Consider the following 17,162-nt stretch of genomic DNA (forward strand, 5'->3'; position numbering starts at 1 on the left):
CGAAGCTGGGAGACCGTGACCTGAGGCGAAACCAAAAGTTGGATGCTTGACCAACTGAGCCACCCAGGCACCCCAATCTCCAGGCTTTTAAAGAATCTACCAATTTGCAAACACCTCTGTAATGTGTAATTTTCCTAAATGAAGTGGAAAATACATCGGGAAAATTTAACTGAACCTTTTTAACACTTAATAATGATTAACATCATTTTCAAAACTTAAAAATATTTGCCACTAAATACTAAATATTCCATTCTTTAGGGAACACAAATGAAGGAATGAAAAAAAAGCTTTTATCATTTCAAAAACTGATAGAGAACAGACTATAAAGCTGAGTCAGCCTGTGGATGACAGATATGCCACTAAGCCCTTTTTTTTTTTTTAAAAAAAAAAAAAGCCCACTGTAAGATACATGTACAAACTTTAAAGCACAGTGTGATGGGCACTTCAGCAGAGTGAACCGTTGTTTTCTCTTGGATCTTTTTAGAATTGCTCTCAAACACTTGAAATTTATAAAGAGTAAACATTAGCATCTTTATTATTAAGGTGCTACTTTATTAGTTAACTCAGTTTTATAGTAAATATAAAATGTTTTATGGTCACCTGGCTGACTCATTTGGTAGAGCATGCAACTCTTGATCTCAGAGTCATGAGTTCAAGCCCTGTGTTGGGTGTGGAGACTACTTAGAAGTATGTGTGTGTGTATATATATATATATATATATATATATATATATATATATATATATATAATATTTTCTGTGGAAACTCTGGAGTAGCTACAGTACACATATCTTTAAAAGTTCATTAAGTTGATTGTTGTGAAAACTGCCGAGTACGCTTTCCAGATAAAAGTGTTAGAAACGAGGATTACATTTTCCAGGCTAGGCCACAACGGTCATTTAAGTCGATTGGAAACTGCATTTTGGAACCTGGAAGAAACTGGTCTTTTTATGTGAATGCAGATTTCCATCTGATACACCTTTTTCTGCCTGAAGAATTTCCTTTCACAGTTAGTGTGTGTCTGCCCCTAGTGAATTCCTTTTCTCCTCTTTGTTGTTGTTGGTGGTGGTTTTTGTTGTTGTTGTTTATTTTACTTCCATTTGAGGGGGGGAGATATTTTTGCTGAATATTGAGTTCTAGACTTACTGTGTTTCTTTAAATATTTTAACAATTTGCCTACTATTTCTGGTTGCATAGATTCTGAACAGAAGTATGCTATCATTGTTATCTTTATTCTTCTTTAGATTTTTTTTGTTATCAGTGATTTTTAGCAATTAACTGCTAAATTATTGTATGTGTTGGCATGCTTTTTCTTATATTTATTCTGCTTAAGATTTGTCAGGATTCTTGGGTTTATCTGTTTGCCTTTGTCATCAAGTTATTTTTTCCCCTCAGCCTCCAGTTAATGAATGTTGGTTCACTCAGTATTATCCTATGGGTCTCTGATGCTCTTTTCATGTTCTTTCCCCCCACCCCTTTCTGCGCATTATTTTCTTAGAGAGCCTGATCAAGTTCAAGTCTGCTGATTTCTCCACTTCTTAGGCTATTAATTCTGTATTGTGTAATTTGCGCTTCAACTGGGTTTTTTCATCTCTACTAGTTTTATTTAAAATGTTTTCCTTTTCTCTCCTCAGGAAGTTCATGTTTTTCTCAGTTTTCTACATATTTATAGTAGCTCATTTAATGTCCTCTATTAATTCTGTCATCTGTTTTTCAGTGTCTCTTTCTGTTCATTGATGTTTCATGGTATTGGCTCACATGTTCTTGCTCCTTTGCATGTCTTGTTAATTTGGAAGGATGTGGACGTTGTATGTTGAACATTTTACATTGTTGGGTGCCAGGTTTTATTGAATTCCTTTATATGGTGTTCAATTTTGCTCTGACAGCCTGTTAAGGTACATGGAATTAGTTTTATCCTTTTGTAACTTGCTTTTAAAAGCTTTTTTAGGGCCTGCCAATAACCACCTTTTATCTAGGGCTGATTTGGTTCCACCGCTAAACTGATGCCTTTTGGAGAACTCCACCCCATTCCTCTTACTTTATGAATTCTTTCTGCTTTGGCTTCAGGGAACCGAAACTATTTCCAGTCCCATAAGGCTCTGGGGGCCTGCTGCTTACCGCTCTCCCGTGGTTCTTTACTCACCCTTGAATCCCTCTTGTGACACATTTACAGATCAGTTCTCAGCCCAAATCTCTGCAGATGTCAAGAGTTCTTTTTGTGCAGCTCTGCCCTCGGGGTCTCCGCCCTGCAGCTTCCAGCCTCCGTAACTCAGAGATACGGCTGTGCTCTGTTCGGTTTCCCTCTTGTTGCACCCAGTCCTCAGGAAGTGCTCTGGGCAGTAAACTAGAGAAATCTCCAGGCTCGCCTCATTTGTTTCCCTTCTGTCAAGATCACAGTCCCGCACTGCCTGTCGTCCCGTGTCTGGAAGTGTTTGTCGCCTGCTGTTTGGTGGTCTAGTTGTTGACAGCAGGAAAGTAAATTGGTCCCTGGCATACCATTATGGCTGTACGTGGATGTCTGCCTTCACTTTTGTTTTATTTTTTTTAAGTTTATTTCTATTTGAGAAGGGTGGGGGGACAGAAGATCTGAAGCGGGCTCCTTGCTGATGGCAGAGAGCCTCATGCGGGGCTCGAACTCACGAACCCGAACCATGAGATTATGACCTGAGCCGAAATTGGACACTCAACTGACTGAGCCACCCAGGCGCCCCTACCTTTACTTTTGATTCAGAATTCCAAGGGTTTATGCTCTTTTTAGAGAAAAAGAATTATATTTATTGTTTCTAGAGGGAGACACATTTTAAAGATTTTTACACTAGTGTTTTAAAGAATGAGAATTGAGAATTGAATTTCCAATATTTTAAATGCAGAATGTTACTTATTAGGCTCACCTCTGTGTACAAATGTGACTGGTAGATTTTTACCCACTAGCATTTACAAACGTGTTTGGCACTTACATAATACCTTTTCCACAATTCACATCTGTATACTGAAGGCTCTGAGAAATCAGTAGTAGAGAAACCTGTTTATTTGCTTAATCCAGCGCTTCACAGACTTGTTTGACTTCAGAACCCTTTAGTCATCTGCACTGTTAACATCATAAAATATGCTTTGGAAATACTGTCACTAACTTTTTCTGTTTCTGTAGTCTTCATTCCCGCTTCAGTGGCTGCATAATGATACACTGAGAGTATGAACCACTTTCCTGTTTGCCCTTGGGATTTGCTAATCCCAAGAGACAGCCGCTATTGAGTGCTGCAGAGTGCTCCATTAACGCACGTAGCTTTTTCTAGACGGTAAATTATTATTATAGAATGCTAAGAGTGGGGTTCTTGGCACAAGGGTAAAGAATGTTTTTATGGCTCTTAATAGGCGTTACCTCATTGATTTCCCAAAAGAAGTCTGTTAATTCCTGTCACCAAGATGAGACTCTTAGCGTCGGGTGCACTCGTCTTGTTTTTGGCTGCTTGATAAAGGGAGAAGCAGTGTGTCCTTGTTGACATCGGTTGGTTGACGGACGGGGCAGGCATGACTGGTCTTGCCAGGTTTCACACCTTTCCTGAAATGATCACATGAGTTGATGGTTCTCAGCACAGTAGGTCTGATATTTGGGTTTCTGACTTCCCATACTTTTGGTAGAAATTTATTAGTCTGCTTTCCCCTCCTAAGTTTGAACCTTTTTTGCCATACACCCTTTTTTGGGTTACAATTTCTCCTGTTGTAACTCTTCTCTTCATTTTGAACCAGTGTGACTATGAAAATGTTCCGACAACTGTGTTTACTCCTTTGGAGTATGGTGCTTGTGGTCTTTCTGAGGAGAAGGCTGTGGAGAAATTTGGGGAAGAAAACATTGAGGTAAGTTACACCCTCCTCTGTTAAGCTACTACTACTTTTTATTCAAAATTAAAAGTAATTTCAAGCATACAGAAAGGGTGAAAAGTAGCACAAAGACCTATAATACAGACGTGTGCTGTCAACATTTTGCCCACTTATTTTATATAAACTTTAGTATTCTTTCTTTATTTCTGTGTGTCTGTGTGTATTATTTTTTCCTCCACGTTTGGTAAGCAAGTTAAATGCCTTTTTACTCCTGAATTCTTCATGTGTGTGCTTCCCGTGAACAGGGTATTTTCTTAAGTAACCACTGTATAGTTACCCTTTTTAGGAAGGTTAAGATCTACCTTTCATTTTCCAATTCTGTCAGTTGACCCAGACAGACTACTTTTTTTTTTTTAATTTATTTTTGAGAGAGAGAGCAGAGGAAGGGGCAGAGAGAGGGAGAGAGAGAATCCCAAGCAGGCTCCACATTCAGTGCAGGGGCCGATGTGGGGCTTGAACCCATGAATTGTGAGGTCATGACCTGAGCCGAGACCAAGAGTTGGACGCTTAACCGATTGAGCCGCCCAGGTGCCCTTCCTTCTGCTTTTTAAAACCACTTTAACTAGTTCTTTTTATTATTAAAACAATATTGCTGGAAATAGGAAAAATACAGGAAAATACAAAGAAGAAAACTAAAAATTAACTACATTTTTACCACTCTAATAACAATAGTTGGGTATTTTTGTATCATTACCTTCTAGTAACTTTGCCACAGTCAAGGAACATGCGCAAGAAATACGCTATTTGTATGTATACAATGCTACCCAAAGGGATTGCTGCTTTAAATCATTTAGGAAAAAAGTTACCAGTAAAACCTTCTAAAAGACCAGATTTGTAAATCAGAGTAAATTTTATGACATAAAAGTCTGGTTTTTTTTTTTTAATTTTTTTTTTTTTAACGTTTATTTATTTTTGAGACAGAGAGAGCCAGAGCATGAACAGGGGCAGGGCAGAGAGAGAGGGAGACAGAATCTGAAACAGGCTCTAGGCTCTGAGCTGTCAGCACAGAGCCCGACGCGGGGCTCGAACTCACAGACTGTGAGATCGTGACCTGAGCCGAAGTCGGACGCTCAACCGACCGAGCCACCCAGGCGCCCCTTAAAAGTCTGTTTTAAATCTCTTAAATCTTTTTCTTATTATATGCATCAGTAGTAATATCTTGATCTAATCAGTATCACGTTAGTAACATCTGATTGTAAAAATAGTATATCCTCATAGGAAGTTTGAAAAATTAGGAAAATGTAAAGAAATTTTAATTCAAGAAGAGATCATTGCTATTAATATTTTGGCATATTTTCTTCTAGTTTTTCAAAATATTTATGTGTTTATATAGTGTATATATACGTGTGCATGTATAATTGTAGGTACATATGTCTTAATTTTTTTTTGAAGTGTGATTAAGTTATGTGCATTTAATATTAGGTCATGAGCATTTTCCCCTAAAAACAGCATTTTAAAAAATGACTTCTGCATTTTTGGATGCTATACGATAATTTAAGCCATACTTTTATTACATTGTTTCTAGTTTTTCACCATTACAAATAGAATGATGAACATCTTCATAATTCATTGTCCATTTCTCTAGATTATTTTCTGAGGATAGATTTCTATTGAAAGGTACTTAAAATTTGAGGTTCTTAATGTGTATTTCATATTTCTTGACAGGCTTTGGCTTTCATTTTATTAGAATTTGCGTTTTTCGTTATAAAAGTAATACATTTCAGTTGAAATTTTGAAAATGGAAATAGCAAACAGTTACCCATAGACTAATGTCTGTAACACAGCAGTTGCTAGCAATTTGGGGTAATTTCTTTAATTATCTTTTCCCTGCATAATTGGTGTGATACTATGACACTATATTCAGTTTTGTAACCCACATTAAAAAAAAAAAATTCACATTGCATTGCAACCTTGAAGAACACTATAATAGCTACATAATCAGTTAAGTTTTTAAGAGGTAGCCAACAATATATATTTTGAATTGAGGGTAGCAGCTGGAGGAGGAAAACAAATCCCTGTAGTCGCCCAGACTTAAGTTTCTGAAATATCAATAAAAATATCTGCGTCCCTCCACCTTCTCATCTTCCTCCCTCTCTTCTTCTCTCCTTCCTTTGGTGAATAATGCCAAAGGAGGAAATGTCTTTGGAAGCATTAAGCAAGGAGCTAGATAATTGCTCTAATTGTTCCTGGCACCTTGCTTGTTTCTTGCCCAAAGTTGTCATTTCTATACAAGATAGTGTTGGGGTTTTTTTTCCTTTTTTTTTTTTTCTTTTTTTTTTTGATGGAAGACAGCAAGTATTTACCTGGCTTCTTTCTCTCATTTGTCTGCTCTTTGTCGTTATCATTACTTAAGGTTTATTCTTCTCAGGTTGAGATGTAATTAAGGGATGAGCTTATAGCAAAGAGGCTTAACCACAAGTTTAAGGTCATTTACCTTCTACCAAATTCCTGTTTATTCCATGAATTTTATTCTTTAATGAAAGTATCAGAGAGCCTCCAGTGTTTTCAAACCACACCGGGTGTTTGACAAACATGTTTCTTACGGTAATGGGTCTCAATTGTGTTTGTATCTTTTTAGGTTTACCATAGTTACTTTTGGCCATTGGAATGGACGATTCCATCAAGAGATAACAATAAGTGTTATGCAAAAATAATCTGTAATATCAAAGACAGTGTAAGTGAAATCCTCATTTAATCCTTTCTCCAGTAATTTCATTTTGTTTTTACTATGTGGTTCTATTTTGATCCCATGATATACATTGCATTCCTTTCGTACTTCACCTGTTGGTCTCCCCAGCTGAGTGGACATTATCTGAGGGCAGGGGTCATGGTGATGCGCTTGATCTCCACTCAGTGTCACTGGCACAGGGCTCTGCCCTTGGTAGGCAGGCAGGCAGGCAGAACTTGCGGAGCGAAGACCGCAGAGACGATTTGAGAACTGATGTTTGTGTTTATAAAAGGAAAGCAGTGAAGTCACTGTCTAAAAATGAGAAGATATAAACGGAGTTACACAAGTTTGTATCCTAAGCAGCTGGCACTAATGAGAAAAGTGTAATAGGAAGAGCTCTTAATTGGGTTCTGGTTTCAGATTTTGTTGCCTGCCGCTGCATGTCAACCAGTAGCTGAAGGCCTGTGGCGGACTCCTTGACCTCATAGGGTTTGTTTCCACACCTACACGATGATTGAGTAAATTGTTGGTTTTCAGTCTTTTTTTTTTCCTTCTCTTTTTTTTTTAAGTTTAATTCTTTTTGAGAGAGAGAGAGAGAGAGAGAGAGCGAGCAGGGGGAGGGGCAGAGGGAGAGAGAGAGAGAACCCAAGCGGGCTACATGCTGTCAGCGCAGGGCCTGATGGGGGACTCGAGCTCCACAAACCACGAGATCATGACCTGAGCTGAAACCAAGAGCCAGACACTCAACCGACTGAGCCACCCAGGCGCCCCATCAGTCCTTTTTTGACTGCTGTCCCCATTTTATTTTATTTATTTATTAAATATGTATTTACTTAAGTAATCTCTACACCTAACATGGGGCTTGAACTCATGACCCTGAGGTCAAGAGTTGCATGCCCTTCCTACTGAGCCACCCAGGCAACCCCCCCTTTAAAAAAAAATTTTTTTTTAATGTTTATTTATTTTTGAAGGGGAGAGAGACACAGAGTGCGAGTCAGGGAGGGGCAGAGAGAGACGGAGACAAAGAATCCAAAGCAGGCTCCAGGCTCCAAGCTGTCATCACAGAGCCGATGCAAGGCTCGAACTCAGAAACCGCGAGATCATGACCTGAGCCGAAGTCGGCCACTTAACAGACTGAGCCACGCAGGCGCCCCGTCCGCATTTTATATTGTAACTCATAACACATGTATGTATGTACACATCTTTCGAGAAGCGGTATTTCTAACTTCGTTGGGATCTTACCTTTCAAAAAAAAGTCCTGAGTAAAAATGTAAATGGTGCTAAAGAATCCAGAGTCAAAAGCCCAATAAACTCATACTTTTCTTATTTTGAGATTTGAATATAATTAAACCATGTGTCCTGTTTAGAAACTACTACTCCAGACAGTAGTACAGGAAAGCCTGGATCCTTTACAACAAAGCTCATCCTAGATGCATTTAATAAATGAATGTACTGGGACACAGTTGACATAAAGAACACTTTTATGCAGTTTTTTTCTTTGCAGACAGAAGTTTTATTAAAAGTATTTGTATGAGCGTATACATTAGCTATCGTGCTACTGTGGACACAAGGGGAAACTGATGTTCTTGCTGGCAGTCCGATCTCTGCCTCTAGCAAGAGCTGGTTCAGTTGCGTGTAGCAGTCAATTGAACCTCAACATTTTCCTTCAAACCAAGCAAATTTGTTTTAACTGTATGTAGTTCTTCGGTGTTTTTTCTTTTTTTTTTTTAAGTTTATTTATTTTTGACAGAGACAGAGTGCGAGCATGAGCCAGGGAGGTAGAGAGAGAGACAGGGAGACACAGAATCCGAAGCAGGCTCCAGGCTCTGAGCTGTTAGCACAGAGCCTGATGCAGGGCTCGAACCCATGAGCCATGAGATCGTGACCTGAGCCAAAGTCGGACACTTAACTGACTGAGCCACCCAGGCGCCCCTGTAGTTCTTTGGCCTTTTTTTTCACTGTTGTGTCATTTGTTCAAGTAACACTTTTTAAATATAATATAAAGAGTAGTTTTCACTATTAATGAGCCCAATTAATTAAAATAGTCGAGGCCATAAGTAGGGTGGTCTTACTCTCAGCTATTTTCATTGGCAAAGATAGCATTAGAAAAGATGAATACTTGTCATTGTTCTTTGGTCATGAGCAATCTTTTGTTTTTTTAAGTGTATTTATTTTGATAGAACATGTGAATGCGTGTGAGTGGGGGAAGGGCAGCAAGAATGGGAGAGAATCCCAAGCAATGCTTCGTGCTGACGGTGTAGGCTCAAAATCATAAACTGTGACGTCATGACCTGAGCCGAAACCAAGAGTTGCTCAACCGACTGAGCCACCCAGGTGCCCTGTCATGAGCAGTCTTAAACAAAAGCATGCTTCTAGAACTTGACCATGCTTGGGACATATGCTTTATTCGCTTTGAGTCAGTCATTTCACAGTGTCTACATGTGCTTGGTTTTTCCAGTATTTAGTATCTGCTAGGCTTTGCTTCTTTTTGTATGCTATTCTCTTTTTTTTAATATGAAATCTTTAACATTTACAGAAAGATAGGGAAAGTACCTACCACCCAGATTCAGTAATGTTAACATTTTGATGTATTTGCTTCAGAGCTTTTCTCTTGAAAGAGGGAAACCATGACAGAGGAAATTTATAATAGCCTATGTTTTTTGAGCACTTACTGTGTACCCTGTACTTCTTAGAAATCTACATGGTTTCACTTAATTAATTCTTACATAGTCCTGTGCAGTATGTGTTGTTGTTATTCCTGTTTTATTGATGAAGAAACTGAAGCGCATGGAAGTTAAGTAAGTGTGCTCAGGCTACTTGCGTAGTTAATGGCAGTGGAACTCAGTCCCAGGCAGTGTTGATCCCATGCTATTAAGCATTATCCTATGCCTGTGTAAACTTTTGTATTCCTTCTCGATCCTGTACTCCTCACTCCTTGCCCCAGAGGCAACACTGTCCTGGAGTGTCTCCCCTGTTCACGGTTTTATGTTTGCTCCCTGTTAAATATTATGCATTGTGGTTTAATTAAGAATGGTATCCTCAGCTAAAAAGACAAGCCTGCAACTTTGATATATCTCTTTTTTTGAGATCTACTCATATTATCAGATGCAAATCTAGTTTATTTTCAGTGCAGTGTGTTTTGTGCTTTATCCATACTCTAAACCCCTGATTGGCAGGATGAATAATGTGAGAGTCCATCGTGGACTATATTACCATACTTTGGCAACTGTTTCCCAGGCAGCGATTGAACCTTAGATAAGGCTCTGCACCCCGCAGCCTGAGTTGCCTCATCTGTGATGAGGAGATTGGACTAGATAATATAGCTCAGTCATGAAAATCTGAACATTAGGATGCATCAGATTTCTCTGCCCTTGGCAGAGGTAGCCAGAGTCTGGGATATAGAGTTTATTCAAAGTAATTTCCATATAGGTATTTCAGAATTGCCAAACATTTCTCTATTGGTTTCAGAAATGTTTTCAGATTGGAAGCATCTTAAGTCTTAACTGTGCTGTCTACCCCCAAAGCCTTAGTTAAAATGATTTTTAAATTTAAGTGACTGCTTTTCTTTATTTAATTTTTTTTAGATTTTGTTTATTTATTTATTTTTTAATTTTAAGTAATCCCTACACCCAGCATGGGGCTTGAACTCCCAACCCTAAGATCAAGAGTCGCATGCTCCACTGACTGAGCCAGCCAGGAGCCCCTAAATGGCTGCTTTTAAACGTTCCAGCTATCATAGATAGTCTATGTGGAGCCTTGAGACAACCAAATAAAGGAGATGAGGACACATCTGCCCCTTTGAAAACATTTTCCAGAACATTTTGGTGCTTATGGAGTTGCATACGTGTTGGCTTTTAATGATTTTCCCCCTCATCGCTCGAGGCCGGCTCTTGTCTCTTCCTTCTTGCTTGATGTAACCACCACACTCTGTTGGCCCATGTTGGAGTATCTTCAGCCCAAATCGCTTTTGGCAACTGTAAATATAAGTCTTTGATCATTTCTGAACAGGGTTTTAGAATACACAGGGTTAACACGCTAGTCTGCTAAGGGGGAAAGAATCAGTGTGACCGTCTTCCTTTATTTTATATCTTAGGAACGTGTTGTCGGCTTCCACGTACTGGGTCCAAATGCTGGAGAGGTTACGCAAGGCTTTGCAGCTGCGCTCAAGTGTGGACTGACCAAAATGCAGCTGGATAGTACCATCGGGATCCACCCCGTCTGTGCAGAGGTGGGTCACCCGTGCGTCGACAGCTCTGTTTAAAAGTGCCCGTCGCCTGGCTGGCAAGTGGAGGGTGTAGCGCTCTGAACTGAAGCTGGGGTCTTTCTGCTACAGTGCAGCTACTTCTGTGCATCCTTACAGTTCAGCTCGTGATTGGGTACCTCAAAAAAGCCTTGGGTCTAGAAACCATTTTTCCTTTTCCAAATATTTTTCGTTCCTGATGGGAACTAGGTAGTGGTAGCATGCTATTAAATGGTAGGAATGATGGTGGGGATTTATTTACAGAGATTCAACCTTTTATCGCGTCTCCTCAGTTATTTTCATGGCTGGCAGCGACTGGTGCCATTCATACCCGGAAAGAGCTTCAGTCCTAGGTGTCCCAGAGCCATCTCGAGGCTAAAGGATGTTGTCTGCCTCTTTAGCTTTTGGTGTCAAAGGATGAGATTTGAAAGTGATGCCTTTATTTATTTTTTTAAAAATTTTTAATGTTTATTATTTTTGAGAGAGCGAGCACAAGCCGGGAGGGGCAGAGAGAAAGGGAGACACAGAGTCCGAAGCAGGCTCCAGGCTCCGAGCTGTCGGCACAGATCCTGACGCAGGGCTCCAACTCATGAACTGTGAGATCATGACCGGAGCCGAAGTCGGACGCTTAATCGACTGAGCCACCCAGGCGCCCCGAAAGTGATGCTTTTGAAAGATGCAGCAAACAGTAGAACTGGAAGTCGACCGCTCTGGGCCTGTGGGTGTCCGTGTTTCTTCATGCTTGTCTGGGGTCATGCCAGAGTTGAATGGCGTGCTGCTTACTGCCACGTAGGGCTCGCGAACCACAAATGTGTCTCCTTTGGAGACTGGTGAAGGTTGGGGGGAGGTAGCTTATATGAGTCCAGCTTAGGATACGGACTTGAAAATTGTAGCCGTTACCTGGCCCCCACCGTCCGTGGTTTCCAGGGCGTACGTGTGCTCACACGCACACAGGTGTGCACGTTCCTGCCTGATTTCGTCCAGGAGCTCGTTAACTGGTTGGTCTCTGTTCTTTTTGCCCTTGAACAACTGAAGTCTTTGCTGAGCGTGTGAAATGTTGGCTTTACGACCTGGAAGAGGGTTTTGGTTTCCTTTGGCTTTGCCTTTCCTGTGGTCAGGGGCAGTGTCTTCCTCTGTGTTCATATGCACCTGGCTAGGGTGAAAGCACACAGTATGAACAGGTCTAGTGACCAGGACGTTATTCACAGAAAACTACTCTTTTTGTGAAATAAAACCAAACTTTTAAAAATGTGACCCCAAATTGAAAAGAGTGTAGATTGAAGCTCTTAAAGAATGTACGGTGAGTATGTCTTTCGTTCTGTGTAATGACTAAGGCTGTCTCTGCCTAGGGAGGGAGCCAAGTAGCCTCATTTTTTTCAAAAACTCTTTTAGTGAGAACATTAGTGTACGAACTCCACTCGTCTAGGGCTTATGTGACAAAGTGCCACACACATGGTGGCCTACCACAACAGAACTTGATTCTCGCTTAGTTCTGGAGGCTGGAGGTCCGAAATCAAATGTCAGCAGGGCCATACTCCCTCCCACGGCCCTCGACAAGACTCTTGCCTGGCCTCTTCCAGCTCGTGGTGGTCGCTGGCAGTCCTGGGCCTTCCTTGGCTCGCTCCTGCATCCCGGCTTCCGTCTTCCTGTGCGTGGCCTCACCTGCTGCATGTCTGTGTCTGGATTCCCCTTATGAGAAGGACATCAGTCATTGGATTAGGGCCCACCCGAATCCAGCCTGACCTTATTCAAATAAGGTCCTGTTAACAGGCACCCGGGGTGAGGGCTCGAGTGTATCTTTCTGGGGGACTTAACCCACAGCAGTGAGTATACTTACAACTTCAGAAGTCAGGCCACCATACTTAAAAACGACAGCAGCCATCTCTGACATGGATGAAGAGACTTCTCAGCTTGCGTATGTGAGCGTCTAACTTTTTAAACCTGAACTTAGCTGTCGGTGGGCTGGTTAAAAGAACTTAGCTGTCGGTGGGCTGGTTAAAAGACCGACTCCCACCGTCCGCACAGGCAGCGGCCAGCGGGGTGGCGTCGGGCGGGTTGACCGCCGGCCAGGCGGGGAGATGCGCCGAAGAGGCAGGGCTTCCCGGAGCCAACCAAAGGCCTCTCCTCCTGGATACACCTGGCACATCCGGGGACCTCTGTGAGTCTCTGCTGCTGTGCATCTCCATCAGTCAGTTCCCGTATGACTGTGAAGCTTGCAGACTGAAAGTTTCACTGCTTTGACGGGGCTTAAAAAAATTTGTTTTTCCAAGCTGGTGGTTGACGAATGAGAGAAAAATTGGGAGCTGTCTCACTCTGTGAACATGTTTGTTGTGCGGTTCTGTGTGTAGAGCTGTGCTGGGCGCTTGGGGATACAGCAGGGATTTAGGATGAGATCAAGAAAGAGCAGGAGGCAGCTGAGTCCAGGGCCAGATGCAGTGGAGCGTGACAGGTCCCGATCAGGGAAATCCAAAGTGGTGTCTGGAGGAGGGAGTTCTCGTCTGAGACAAGTAAAACGTGCTGGTAGAGAGCCAGTCAGAGGGAATAGTAAATACAGGGCCTCTGTGGGAGGGATCGTATTTCTTCACGCAGCTGGAAGGCCCTCAGCACTGCTGGAGCTTGGAGAGCCCAGAGAGAGTTGAAAAAACTATGCTAGGAAAGGAGGTAGGAAGGTCGGTGGCCTTGTAAACCGAGGCGGGGTGTTTGGGCTTTATCCTGGGGCTTTGGTGTTCAGCCGAGAGAAGGTTGGATGGGGCAGGAGTGCGGTGATCAGACGTGCGGTGAGGAGAAATCCCTGGCCACGCTGTGGCACGGGACCTCGTGGGCCAGAGCAGGCACATGCGGAAGTAAGGATGTGGTGCCGGCCTGAACTGGGGCGGGGCGGGGGGGGGGGGGGCGGCAGTGGACATCGAGAAGCCCTGGTGGATTTGAGAATTTGAGAGAGAACTAGGAGGTGGGCTTCCTTGAAGTGGGAGGGGGAGGGTGTGGGAGTGAAGTGGGGAGCAGTAGTAGAGAAAGAGTCCAGGGGAGTCATGCTGACTGTGGCGCTGATGTCCTGTGTGTCAGGCACTGTGCTCTCTGCGGAAGTGCTTACACGAATTCCCTGGGGAGGGGGGGGCAGGGGGCAGTAGTATCTCCATTTGACAGATGAGGGAGGACCCTGGGGACAGAGGGGCTGAATAACTTGCCCACGGCTCTCCAGCTTGGAAGTGGCACAACCAGGATTCTAACCCAGGCAGTCTGGCTCCCCGGGCGCCCGCCGCTGTGTGAAGGATACTCCACTCGTAGGCCCCTTCTACGGCATTTGACACGGAATTTAAAAAGTGGCAACATGAGCGTGGTGGAGACACACACAGCTGGATTGTAGTCTCAGCAAGATCTCCGTGAACCTGGCCACAGCACCCAGCTTTTCAGGCACCTTAGTCTCCATGTTAACTAAAACAGAGGTGACGTCTAAGTCCTAGGGCTGATGAGCAGTGCTGTGCGGAAAGTGTTTGGGAGAGTTCCTGCACCCGGTACTGGTATTGGTGGTATTTCATTATAGAAGATGTGGCTTCAGTCGAGGTGATCGTTACAGTGTTTTCTTTTGAAATGTTTGTTTATTTATTTTGAGAGAACGAGCGTGAGAGAGCTCATGCACTGTGAGTTCATGACTTGAGCTGGCATCAGGAGTCGGATGCTTCACCGACTGAGCCACCCAAGTGCCCCTACAGTATTTTCTAAGGGGGTTGCAGGGTGTGCTGGGAAGGGATGCATAGTTTGAAAGCGCTCCTCTCTGGGGCGCTTGACTAGCTCAGTCAGAAGAGCATGTGCCTCTTGATCTCGGGGTCGTGAGTTCAAGCCCCACATTGGAGATAGAGATTTCGTAAATGAATAAATAAAAACTTAAAAAGAAAGAAAGAAAAAGCTTCTCTGGTGATTTGTTAAAAAATTTATTTAGGAGCGCCTGCTGCCTCAGTCGGTAGAGCACACGACTCTTGATCTTGGGGATCATGAGTTTGAGCCCTACATTAGATGCAGAGATTACTTAAAAATAAAATCTTAAAAAGAAACGTATGTAAACTAAAAACAACAACAAGAACAAAATAATTCATCCATTTCTCCCACCACCCCACACCCGCCTCTTGCAACCATCAATCTGTTTTCTCTGTGAGCTTGTGTTTTATGTTGTTTGTTTTTGTTTTTTGAGAGAGAGTGCACATGAGTGAGGGAGAGAGACAGAGAGAGAAAGAGAAACAGGATCTTAAGCAGTCTCCACGCTGAGTCTGGAGCCCAACACGGACTTGATCCCACGACCCTGGGATCATGAGCCGAAGTCAAGAGTCAGATGCTCGACCGATTGAGCCACCTAGGCGCCCCTGTTGTTTTGTTTGTTTTCTAGATTCCACATATAAGAGAGCTGGTATAGTTTGTGTTTTTCTCTGACTCATCTCACTTAGCATAATGTTCTTGAGGCCATGCATATCGTTGTGTGTAAGTGGCAAGGTTTCATTCTTTTTTATGGCTGGCTAGTGTGTGTGTGTGTGTGTGTGTGTATGTAACACACACCACACACCACATTTTCTTTATCCATTGATGGACATTTAGGTTGTTTCCGTATATCTTAGCTATTATGCTGCAGGGAATATGGGGGTGCAGATATCTTTTCAAATTAGTGTTTTTGGGGGGGGATATATATCCAGTAGTGGCATTCCTGAATCACATTCGTAGTTTTGTTTTTAATTTTTGAGGAACCTCCGTGTTGTTTTCCACTGTCTGTGTTGTTTTCCATAGTGGCTGCAGCTAACTTGTATTCCCCCCGACAGTGCACAAGGGCTCCCTTTTCTCAGCATCCTCACCAACACTTACTCTTTACTTTTTGAGACTAGCCATTCTGACTGGTGTCAGGTGGTATCTCATTGTGGTTTTGGTTTGCATTTCCCTGATGATGAGTGATGTGGAATATCTTTTCGTGGCCATTTGGATGTCTTTGGGAAAATGTCTGTTCAGATCTACCTATTACTTAATTGGGTTATTGGATTTTTTGCTGCTGAGTTGTACATTTTTCTTTTATACCCCTCAGTATGAAACCAGATTTTGAAAAACCAAAATGTTCTGACCCTTGACTATGGAAATACTTTTTTTTTAAATTTTTTTTAAACTTACTTTTTTTTTAACGTTTATTTATTTTTGAGACAGAGACAGAGCATGAACGAGGGAAGGTCAGAGAGAGGGAGACACAGAATCTGAAACAGGCTCCAGGCTCTGAGCTGTCAGCACAGAGCCCGACGCGGGGCTTGAACTCACGGACCACGAGATCATGACCTGAGCCAAAGTGGGCTGCTTAACCGACTGAGCCTCCCAGACGCCCCTGGAAATACTTTTTAAAGCTTCTTGATCGAGGGAAAGTGAAATTTGATTTGTAGGGAATTTTTAGGGACTCTTTTTCTCCGTGTTAAATGGTGGGTCTAGCTTGGGCAGTCATTGGATATGCTACTGGACCCATTGGTTTTTTTCACGTCCAGCCTCATGCTGTAGGGAGGTGGCACACAAAATGCCCCCGGAATGTTTGTTACTAGTCCACATGAGGTATGGATGGAAATGAAAAAGGAAGGGTTAGAAACTTTAAGACCTATTTGACAGTATCCGATCTTGGCTTTTAATTCTACATGCCTTTTAAATTTCATTTTCTAATAACATTTTTATTGAATTTCACAAATGTTAGTCCACGGGATGGATTGGAAGTAATTTAAAAACTGGTCTGAGCACTGTTTTCAAGTGTTCGGAACCAGTCACAGCTCCCCTGGCTGGCTGTGCGTTGTTTGCGGAGCAAATCGCTCGAGTGGTCTTCATACCGTTTTGATAAAATAACCTGGGCAGCTCAGCGATCTGTGGTTCTGAGGAGTAATTACTTAGAAAAACCGACAGATTCGTCAGTTGAGGAATTGCTATAAAAGGAGGAGAGAGTACTCTTGTTATGAGGACTGTGGTGTCAGTACAGGTGGCGGAGGTGGGGGGGTTGTAACGCTTGGAGCATCAGTAACGCATTAGTGCTATTCAGTGTGAAGGTAGGGTGGTGATAATTTATTCCGGACTTCTGAGCAGCAGTAATTGAATAGGAAACTGATTGCACATCATTTAGAGTAGTAATTTCAGCTAACCAAGTTTATCCGTAGGGGAAAAGTAATAGCTCGAGAGGAGAGAACATTAGAAAAGACCCCTGTGAAATGTTTTTAAGTGAATCTTAGTGCCGAACATCGGAAGTTTTAATTAGCAACATAATTGTGGCCTAGAGTGGAGGGTCTTGTGAGGCTGGGAGGTAGTGGCAGACCGGAATTGAGGTACAGCAGCCCTTGACCTTTGTAAGTGCTCTCTGTGTTGGGTTAGAAAAGCATGAAGA

General features: G+C 42.5%; 1 protein-coding gene across 3 annotated transcripts in view; it reads left to right on the forward strand.

The window, feature by feature from the left end:
• Positions 1-17,162, forward strand: part of TXNRD1 (thioredoxin reductase 1) — a 118,152-nt gene that overhangs the window by 63,148 nt on the left and 37,842 nt on the right. For all 3 annotated transcript variants that reach the window (XM_053226672.1, XM_027070958.2, XM_027070956.2), the window contains 3 exons: positions 3,747-3,854; positions 6,457-6,552; positions 10,640-10,774. In XM_053226672.1, coding sequence (XP_053082647.1) covers positions 3,747-3,854; positions 6,457-6,552; positions 10,640-10,774 — 339 coding nt within the window. The remainder of the gene's footprint in view (positions 1-3,746; positions 3,855-6,456; positions 6,553-10,639; positions 10,775-17,162) is intronic.

The sequence above is a fragment of the Acinonyx jubatus genome, chromosome B4, assembly GCF_027475565.1.
Source record: "Acinonyx jubatus isolate Ajub_Pintada_27869175 chromosome B4, VMU_Ajub_asm_v1.0, whole genome shotgun sequence".
Taxonomy (NCBI): Eukaryota; Metazoa; Chordata; class Mammalia; order Carnivora; family Felidae; genus Acinonyx; species Acinonyx jubatus.